The 11,141-nt window shown below is 34.4% G+C and overlaps 1 protein-coding gene across 1 annotated transcript; it reads right to left on the bottom strand.

Annotated features, from left to right (window-relative positions):
• On the bottom strand, window positions 7,424-9,992 carry LOC109846139. The gene is made up of 4 exons (XM_020415363.1): window positions 9,849-9,992; window positions 9,689-9,743; window positions 7,582-7,688; window positions 7,424-7,459 (listed from the first exon to the last, which is right to left on the bottom strand). Exons 1-4 carry the CDS (start codon window positions 9,969-9,971, stop codon window positions 7,424-7,426), a joined length of 321 nt encoding a protein of 106 aa, XP_020270952.1. The 5' UTR covers window positions 9,972-9,992.

Here is an 11,141-nt window from a genome sequence, read left to right as displayed (position 1 = left end):
CCGAGACGTGTCTGGACTTTTGTAAAGCGGATCGCTGGACAAACTTTAAAAAGTAGGAAGAAAGAAAGTAAAAAAAAAAGCAGAGGCTTTCGCTTTGCTTTGGCTTTTTAGTTTTTACACGAAGAAAGATAAAAATCACCTTTCTTTTCCTTTGTTCTCGGTGAAGTTAGCTATATGCTCTTTGTTTCAAAAGTTAAAATGGGCTAAAATAACTTATGAGTCTAAAAGTGACACAAGTTTATCAGTTTAATCTAAAAAGTGATGACGGTGTTATTTCAATCTAAAAATTAACAAATACAATGACAATTAGACATTTTCAGTGCCGAAGACAATTTTTAAGCAAAAAAATTAAGTGATTTTGCATATAGACCCATCACTCTCCTATATTTCGGATTTATCCCATCAAGCTCTAATATATGTAAAAAAAACTCCTCTTTTTCTCAAATAAATATGTACAAAAAAATCCCCCCCCAACCCAACCAAACACACACACACACATCTCTTACCTCGTCCTTCGCATTGTCTCCTCCATTCTTTTCTCATCCCGATCCTCAACCTCCCTTTCTCTCTCACACTCTCTTTCTCCCTCCTTTCTCATATCCTCCTTATTACTTTCACGTTTCTCTTTTTCTCCAACCCTACCTCTTCTTAATTTTGATAGGGTATAAATGATAACTAAGTATAAAAAGTTATCGATCCTACGATGAAGGTGTTTGTATAAAAAGTTATCGATCCTACGAGGAAGATATTTGTATGAGATAATTAAAATCGGTTCTATATGTTGTGTGTGTGACAATTAAGAGTAATGAATGCGTGTGATTATGGAGAGATACAATGAGTGGTTGTGAATATATGCAAATAACAATAAAATGAGATTGAGAGGAGAGAAGGGAATCAAAGAATATAATAATAATAAAAATAATCAAGAATAAAGAGAAAATTCAAGAAAGTAAAGATGGAGGATTCAATTAAAGATATGATGAATCTAGAATTGAATTCACTAGCCAATTTTAATTATAAATAACAGACCATTCTCTTTGTACCACATTTTACTTCAAATTTATTAAGAATAGACTATCAAACCATTTAAGAAAAGTATAACCTATCAAATTATCATCTAAGAAAAATTAATATTCATGAAAAGAACAATAACTAGATAGTAATTCTAAAATTCATAAGCATAACCTATCAAACCACTCAAGATAAGTATAGTTTCCCCTCTCTCCTTACTTGTTTATCTTAGGAATGGAGTATTTTACAAGAAGTTTGGATCTTCTTAAATAGGATGGGAACTTCAAATTCCATCTAAAATGTGGAAGGCAAAAAATTTCACACCTTATATTTGCAGATGACTTGTTGCTTTTTTGCAAAGGTGACCTCAATTCTATCCAAAAAATTCACCAATGTGTTACCAGCTTTAGTCAAGTCTCAGGCCTTGAAGCAAATCCCAATAAATGTGCTATTTTCTATGGGGGAGTTTATGAAACTGTAAAGGAATCAATCCAGGATTTTTTGGGTTATACTGAAGGGAAAATGCCGATCAAATACTTAGGTGTTCCTCTAGTATGCAAGAGACTAACCTACCTGGATTGCATCCCTCTTCTAAGTAAAATCTCCAATCAACTTCAGAATAGTTTGAAGAAAGAAAAGCTGTCATATGCTCGAAGATTACATGTAATAAAAAGTGTAATTCTGGGAATTCAAATCTATTGGACTTCTAGCTATGTGGTACCAGTGAAAGTACTATAAAAAGTGGATGAACTGTAGCAATTTCCTCTGGGGTAAGAATGAGCACTCACTGGTTTCATGGGACAGAGCATGTACAAGTAAAATGTATGGTGGCTTGAGGATTTTCTCTTCAACCATTTGGAACTTAGTAGCAGCTCTGGAGATATTGTGGGACATGCATATCAATAAAGAGCTTTTATGGATCAAGTGGATTCATGGCACCTATCTAAAGCACATGGATATATGGCGAGTGGAAATGAAAGTTTGTGATTCTTGGATGTGGAAGCAGTTACTTAAAGCTAGGAATAAAGGCATAGTTCAGTGTGGGGGATTGGATAATCTGAAAAATCAAATCGTATCATGTTACAGGAACTCAAAAATCAAGATGTCTGACTTGTACCATTGATGCGGCATAAATATGTACCAAAAAGGTTGCAAGTGCACAACCGTGTCAAGTTATAGTATTTAAGATATCGATCCCACGAGGAAGGTGTTTTGTAGGAGAAAATATGAAATCGGTTCTTATGTTGTGTGCGTGACAAGTAGGAGTGATAAGTGAATATGATTGTGAAGAGATTTATGAAATCGGTTCTTATGTTGTGTGCGTGACAAGTAGGAGTGATAAGTGAATATGATTGTGAAGAGATTAAGAGAGTGAAATTGGTGTGTGAATAGGTGCAAAGTGTAAGTGGGAGTGGATTTGAAAAAGAATGAGTATGATCAATAAGGTGAGAAGGAAAAATGAATAAAATCAAGAAACAAATAAAAAAATCAAGAATGAAGAACAAAATTCTAGAATAAAAAAAATGTAAGAAATTAAAGATGGTGGATTTCAATTATAGATATGGATAATCTAAAATTGAACCCACTTCTTAGAAAAGGGTGATTCCCTAGAGGGTTCTAGCCTAAAGGCGAATCAAACAAAATAAAAATAAACAAAAAGAAAAACTAAACCCAAGAGGGTTCTAGCCTCAAGGTGAATAGTATAAGAAATTAAAATCTAACTACAAAATAAATTACAAAATCTAAACTACAAAATAAAATAAAATTTTCACACCCTTAACCCCTCACTCTCTATCCCTATTTATAGTAATCTTCAATGAATATGAGCCATTGGATTTGTCTTGAGCCCCAAGCAACAATCTCCACCTTTGAATTTGATTTTTGTTCTTCTCTAGCCCAAATATAGGAAGCCCATATGATTTTCAAAAGAAAATAAAAATCAAGTGCAAAAAGTCCAGTCCATTGATTTTAATTCCAGCAGTCAGGTCCATGAAGTTTCATTTGATTTTCAAGTCTAAATTCTACAACACAGTCCGGTCCAACTATATCAGCAGCAAATAAGTTCTTCATTTGATTTTCTAAACTGAAAATGAAGCACAGCCGGCCCATCATGAAAATGCAGCCAAGCCCATCAATCCAAAGTCCAGCAAAGCCAACATTTTTGGTCCATGAAGCTTCATTTTATTTTCAAAACAAAATCAATGCTCTGCAGTCCAAAAATCCGGTCAATGGAGAGAATAATCAGCAGCAAGTCCAGCCCAATTGATGAAATCCAACTGCAGCAAATCAAATTCTTCATGCTTCATTTGATGAAAGAAAATGAAGGTCCGGCCCATTTGAGTCAATTAAAAGCCAATTTCACAAATCCGGCCCATTCCTTTGCATCCAAGTACAGCAGCCGGTCTTCAGCAGGTCCTATGCATTTAAAAAAAATGCAATTCATTTGAGAAAAAAATCCGGCCCATGGATCTCTTCTTCATTTGGTGTATTCTTTTTGATGGGCTTTGGGCTTTCAAATTCTTTTCCTCTTTTAAGCTTGGGCTTCTAGGCTTCTAAAATGCTACAAAATAGAAAAGAGAGATTTTTAGGGGTTTTTACATTTAATAATATTTATTTATATTTTCATTCAATTATGTGAAAACTAAGCTAACAACAATTATTAATGATATACTTATTCATGTAAAATAGATAATGAGGGTATAAAATTGTAATAAAATATGATTATCAAATACCTCCACACCTAAACTTTTGCTAGTCTACTAGCAAAGAAAATAAAAAGAAAATCCTAACTCACTTTCGTAGGAATCGCGGTTGTATTTAGCGCATACAACAAGCCTTTAAACCCCTAGATTACCCTAGTGGACGAGTTGTAGTCTCGTGAGGGTTTGCAGTGAATATACCCACAAAATTCGGTCAACTTGCCAAGTTAAAGAAGTCAGCAAATAATTAAATTCACTTGATAACTTTTAGATAATCTAATTGGAGCCGGTTATCACTCAAGAAAACATTTTTATATATAACTCTAAGGTATATTTTTAAGAAAATCTTCTCATTGTAGCAATACAAAACTAAGCCAAACTTAGAAATTTAATTTAAAAGTTTTGAAAAGAACATGCTAACTCTTTGTTTTAAATAATTTTTAAGTTGCTTGATTTAAAATATCTTCCAAGACCATATATACAATTATAAAACATTTATTAGTTTTTTTTAACTCTTTCATCCTTGGTGATTTTTTTTCTACTTTAACGGGCTTTCTAAGTGACCTTTTAACGAGTTTTGGGCCAATGGATCCCAATCCAATTGGGCTTAGGTCATTAAGTATGGAAATACTCATTGGGCTTAATTACTCGGTCAGCTTAGGCTTTATAAGATAGAATCACCTAGAATTCAAGAGTATCATTTTTTTCTTTTTGGTGCCTATTTTTCGCACTCTTCTTTTGCAATTTTTTTTATATGTATATATATTTTGAAAATATGTAAATCAAGACACTTTGAAAAAATTATTTTCAACTCTAAGTTAAGCATGCAAAAATTTTATTATTTTAAATAAAAATCCAAGTTAAGGCTTAAGTAAGGGAAAATGTAACTAAAAATGTAAAATAAAGAGAAAAAATAACTAATTCTCACCCCCACACCTAAATTTTGTATTGTCCTCAATGCAAACTCTATGATGCATAAAATAAAACAGATAAGAAGTGAAGCACTTACATTTGGTCCGCTGATAAAAATCTGCAATTACCTTTGGTCTGAGGAGGATGAAAACAAAATTTTATTCTTCTTCTTTTTTCTTTTTTTTTCCTTTTTTTTTCTTTTTTTTTCTTTTTTTTTTTTGAAAACTGAACAAGAAACTCTCACATGAGAGAAGAATAAATTCTTTTTATTATTCTAAAATAAACAAAATAAATAATGTAGAATAAAATATTCAACATGAAGAGTTCTTGTTCTACATTGAATCCTACCTTATTGCTGAAAATGATTGAATCCTACCTTATTGCTGAAAATTCTCCCACGGATTTTAAACAATTTCAACATGATATAAACAACAATGTGCTGAAATTCTAAGCATTCCGGGATGTTCAATTATTTTTGTGGCAATGGAAGGTAGGTATTATTGGTGTCATGCATATTGGACTTAGATTCTTGATTTGTGAATGTTTGTTCTCTAACAACCAATTTTTCTTTAACAATTTTCTCAACCCCAAGATTCATGGTTGATGTGTAAAAATTTGGTTGTTGTTTATTTTCCAAAAATCTTAGTTCATCAAGAAAGAGTTCTTCAAAATTCAGTTCAAAGCAGTAATTGTTTAACACAGTTTCCTTATTTTGACAAACCTGATCTGCTTATCCTAATGTATTCAGCTCCTCACCATAAATTTCCTCAAAACTTGGATCTGACTCTTCTTCTTCTTCCTCTGGTCTTTCCTGATTTGAGTTATCAGAAGGAGAAGGAATTGGTTCTGGAATAAATTCTTCTTCTTCCTCTGGTCTTTCCTGATTTGAGTTATCAGAAGGAGAAGGAATTGGTTCTGGAATAAAGGTTTGACTTGAAGGTGTTCTTTCCTGATTATCGACCTGTTTTCCTAACTGTAGTGTAATCATTTGAGTGTCCTTAGGATTGTCCACGGGTTGACTCAGAATTTCTCCTTCCTCTCCTTCACTTATGGCACTAGCTAGTTGATCAATGTGTGTTTCTAATCTAGCTATGGCTTGAGTGTTAGAGTTAAGTATGAGTTCGGTTGATTGCATAAAGGAGTTCATCGTGTAGGATGTTTGAGTTAACATATCCATGGCTAGTGTGGAGGCCTTAATTATGATTTCAAAACCTTTTTCCAAAATATTGAGACGTTCATCATGATCTGTATCAAGAGGAGTGTGAGTTACAACTTGATGATGTGAAGATTGATTTTGATGTGACAGACTGGGTTGTTGAAATTGTGGATGAGAATTGAAAGGAACTGTATTTTTCCTAGGAAAATGTTGGGTCGAAGAGGGAGTGAAGTTTTGAGTTTCGGAGTGGTTTCCCTGATTCCATGCAATGTTTGTGTAACTTGCCCAACCTGGGTTGTAGGTTGGAAAAAATGGATCATTTACCGAATACTGATATGGACTCTCTACAAACTCCCGGACTTCATTGGAAACTTCAATTCTATTGGGATAACATAAATTTTGAAAAACTTGTGGATTATCCATTTGTTCAAAATGAATTTGTTGATGTGTAATGTCCCTAATCCACGTTTTGCATGCACCAAAAATAATTTCTTTTTATATAATTTTTTTTTTGGAAAAATAAAAGTTAGTTTTTTTTAACAAGAAAATGGAAAATCCTGACTAAAACAAATCAAAATCAATCACTTTTCAATCACTCTAACTCTAGGGTTAAGCCTAACTCACTAGACTAGCTCCTAACCAAAAATTCCTACAGTGAAAAGATAAAAGTTTTACCCAGGTAGTTAGCCAGCTAAGGATAGTACTAGAGGGTGATCAAAGATCAATTAAGTACCTCTTTCCTTGCGGAGCGCTTTACGCAACCCCTAAACCTTGCCTTAGACACCAACTAATCTGAGAAAACTTAAACCGGTTCACTTAAGAGTTTCTTGTTCCTTATTGAGCTCGAATCCTTAGGGGCCAACGTCTAATGAGTTTTATTAGTCTTAGGTAGTGTAGTGAGGAATTAGTGATTTTTGGGCTAAGGAAAGGGTGATGAAATCCCTCACCTTATCTTGATTATGGGGTTTTGCCCTTAAAGATATTTTTAAGTGTGTGCCAAATCAAGATGCTCAAATCACTTGGTGAATTCCTACTATTAATATGAAATACAACCCTATGAATTAAAAGCAACTAAAAAGGATGGAAAAGAAAAATCTTTTTTTTAATTAGGGTTAACAATCAAACAAATGAGAAGGGGGAAATTTGTTTGAATTTATTATCTTGTTAGTAAATGTCAAAGTAAAGGGTGAATTTTATTATGGTCAACGGAAATAAATTTTTTTTTTAAGATCCTAATTGTTACTAATTGTGAGAAACTAACTAAAAGTGTGGAATTGAAAATATAAGGAAGAAGACTTACCACAAGCGGAAAAAAAATTTGTACCCACTTAATTAAGTTTTGTACCTACTCATGCATGTTTTCTACATACTTAGCCACGTTTTGTACCTAATTTTTCACCTATACATGGTTAATCCATACAACCACATTATCATCAATACAACCAACTAATCCATACGTACATAAACTTTAATTTAAATTATCATCCATACTTGATTAATCCATACGACCACATTATCAACCATACATGATTAATCCATACAACCAAATCATCCATACATACATAAACTTTAATTCAAATTATCAAAATTCTTCATAAACACATGCTTTGTTCTGGTCCACCTTTAACTTTGTTTTGGCCCTCCATTACCTTTCTCGATCACCACCTGTAACATTTTTCATCTACAAAAAAAATTACAACTTTATCATTACAAATGCATCGACATGAAAAAAATATTAAATCAAGAATAAATATAATACCTTAGCTAAAGGACAACTCGTTATATAATGTCCTTTTCCCTTACAAAATCCACAAAATCTTTGTTTTTTATACTCTTTTCTTGTGCTATCTCAATTCCGGACTTAATTCTGGTAGCTTGTGTTGGTCGTCCCTTCGTGGCAATAGGCTTATCTGGATCACGAATAGTGATTTGAGTTGCTTCCTCTACAGAGATGGGTATGGATGAAGTAGGCATCTTATTGCTAGTAATGCTCTCATTTCCATTGTCGTTATGTTCATTTTCTTTCTTGTAAGTACCAACTTCTTCAAAAAATGAGTCTAAAAAAGCACTAAACTTATCATGAAGTGTACTTGAAGTCAATGTATCTTCTAATGCCTTGTTACATCTACTCCTAAGGGTCCAATGTTTAATGATAGAGACTTGGTTTTCACTATTTGAAATGTAATTTCTAACTCCGCAACCAACATGTCTTGCTTTAATTGTCCATCATTGCATAAAATATCTTAATGGAATTTCTAATACTTGCTTCTTTACTAAAATATGCGAGCTATGTTTGCATAATATACCTTCCATCTCAAATCTCGCACAAGAGCACTTAATTCTTTTTTCTTTGGATGTATCGAAAACAACATGATGCTTTACTATCTTCTTGCTTTCAGCCTCGCTATCTATATTCCAAACGGCATAAGTAGCACTTGCGCCATCCTTCGACAACCTCTCATGAAGCATGGAGTAACTATCCTTGAGTTCTTTCTGAAAGATAGTAAACAGATTCTTCGTATAATTCTCCCGAGCTTGTTTTTCAATGGGATGTTCAATTATCAATGTAGGAACTGAGTTTGTGGACTTAAAATCTTGCTCAAGTTCAGCGGCTCGGCGAGCTCTGACAGCATTATCATACTGCTTAACAAAATCATGTAACTCGGTATTTACATTCACAAAATGATCAAAAAAAGCATTAATTCCCTCACTCCGCTGAGTAGATGTCATTCCTGCAGTAAAAGTGTCTTTAAGATACACTGGAGCCCAATGATCTCGATGATTGTATAAATTTACTAACCAACTCCTTTTATCTGCACCATATTTGTCCCTCATTTCTTCCCAACGCTTTTCAAATTTTTCTTCCGATTTACTCCAATACCATTTGTTATACTTTACACCAACATCCTCACCATAATCATTACATTCCTATGAAGGTGCCAAGAACAAAAGCGATGACGAGTTTGAGGAAAAACTTTATGAATTGCACCACACATAGCTTTATCTTGATCAGTGATGATTGTTAATGGTGCTACACCCGACATACATTTTAACCATTGGCTAAATAACCATATAAACGTCTCCTCCGTTTCATCGGCCAGTAACGCACACCCAAATAGAGTAGATTGTCGATGATGGTTAACGCCCGTAAATGGTGCAAACGGCAATTTTAAATTGTTCGTTCTATATGTAACATCAAAGCAAACAACATCTCCAAATTGCAAGTAAGAAGTCCTCGCCCTACCATCCATCCAAAAAACACTTCTCATCGTCCCATCATTTTCTAAATCAAGTGCGAAGTAAAATTGAGGATCAGATACCTTTTTCTCTTGAAATTAACGAACTATGCTCACGCACTCATGACCGACATTATTTTTTCGTTTTATTCTAAGTTGTGCTTGGCATTCTTGTTGAGTGAGAGAGCCTTGCTCATTTCCATGAGCAACGTCTACAACCTTACAAATGGTAGAAGGCCGTAAACCTTGATTGTCAAGAGTATCTATCAACCTTCTTGTCGATTGAGCTCGATGAAGTGTCCGATGTGAGTAGTGCTTCTTTACCCGATTTGGGGTGGTTAATGGATGACCATTATGATTAATGTTTAAATTTCGGACCACCCATTTTTCAGTGCTTCTATCGAGTCCAATAACCATCCTTGCCTTGCATCCACATCTTGTATCGAACTTTCGAACTACATTCCGACCATCTGATCTTTTATCTTTTAAAAATTTAAAACCTTCCTTGTCACATACATATATTCTAGATATGATTGCATCTTTCTTTCTAGACCAAGTTGTGTGACCCTTGCGAACACCAAATCCCTTAAGTCTAGCGTATGCATTGTAGAAATTATAAGCTTCCTCATGAGTAGAAAACTTCATTCCAATATATGGATCAACAACAAAATTACCTTCACCATTTTCAACGCCAATAGGCTCATCAACATTCTGCTCATGCTCGGATGCCTGTAAAAATAGAGAAACAAATATTATAAAACCCATTATAAAAGACAACTATTTTGGTATATGTCATTAGATAGTAGTACACAATAGACAATAAGATATTATCACCTGAGAGAAAAAACTTGTCGTAGATAGTAAACCATAGTCATCGCCGTCAAGGTCAAGGGCTATATATTTGTTCTCATCTTCAACCATTGTTGTATCACGTGAGAGAATTGTTGGCGTGTCCATACAAACTATCAAATTATCACATATAAGAAGTTTAAAATCTATAGAAAATCGTCCTCAAGTTCATCTTTCAATTTCACTAAACAATCTCATTACGATAATTTAAACAATTTTCAAAGCTCATATCCAATTTAACATTAAACCTATCATAAAATTTAAACTAAAATATGATAGTTAAAACCTCCAGCAAACAAGTTAATTCATAACCTCAACTTGGATCAAAAAGCAATGTTGCTCATAAACTACCAAATGCCAACATGTTCCCATTACAATTCCAATCATCTACTCTAAAATTGATACGATCAAATACAAAAACTAAAAATAAAAGCTGATGAAAAAAAACCTAACATGCAAAATAAAAAAACGCACCTGAGATGATTTTTTTGGGGCGGACGTCGAGCGGAGGTCGAGCGGCCCTAGAGATGTCGAGCGGACGTCGACGTCGAGCGGAGGTCGAGCGGGGATCAATGGCGGAGATCAATGGCGGAGGTCGGACGTCGAGGGCAGGTCGAGCGGAGGTCGAGCGGCCCTAGATACGTCGACGGAGGTCGTAACGCGTACGCGGGACGTCGACGCTCGAGGCCGGATCGAGCGGGGCATCAAATTGGCGGACGGTGGCCATCAATGAGCGGCGGGGATCAAAATGGCGTAGGGGCGGATGACGAGCGTTTTCAGGCGAAAAATTTTTTCCACTCGTTTTTTTTCTGGTGGAAATTTTTTCCGCTTGTTTTTTTTCTTCCAGTTCGCTTTTTTTTTTGGGAATTGTTCTTAAACCTGCCGTCATTAATAGGGTGTTTTTATGGGTAATGGGGTTTTTTTCGTTTTTTGGGAAATGATTTAAAATCACATGGTTGGGATGTATTTGCGTTTTTGAGATCAATTGGCCTGAGAATTGCCCGCAATCCTTAGGCTACACCTAGGGCAGTCACCTTAGATTCACTTTTCCACATATATATATATATATACTATATATATATATATATATATATATATTATATATATATATATATATATATATTATATATATATATATGAGAAAAGCTGATTCTAAGCGTGACACTATATTTCCCATCTAAGGACGCCGGCCTAAAATCACATCATTCCCTAATTGTTATTTTCGATTCGCTCCGTTAAACTTTGATCTACACGTTTCTTTAAACCTAACACACCAAT

This window comes from Asparagus officinalis, chromosome 6, assembly GCF_001876935.1.
Source record: "Asparagus officinalis chromosome 6, Aspof.V1, whole genome shotgun sequence".
Taxonomy (NCBI): domain Eukaryota; kingdom Viridiplantae; phylum Streptophyta; class Magnoliopsida; order Asparagales; family Asparagaceae; genus Asparagus; species Asparagus officinalis.
Note: the sequence above shows the minus strand (reverse complement) of the source record. Positions and strands in the feature narration are given on the sequence as shown.

Excerpts from the sequence above, each read along its gene's own strand:
- LOC109846139 (XM_020415363.1), bottom strand. The coding sequence starts at position 9,971 with ATGGACACGCCAACAATTCTCTCACGTGATACAACAATGGTTGAAGAT. Across the intron at positions 9,744-9,848 it reads CGACAAGTTTTTTCTCTCAG|GCATCCGAGCATGAGCAGAA; the intron begins GTGATAATATCT and ends CTATTTTTACAG. Across the intron at positions 7,460-7,581 it reads ACAAAGATTTTGTGGATTTT|ATGAAAAATGTTACAGGTGG; the intron begins GTAAGGGAAAAG and ends TTTTTTTTGTAG.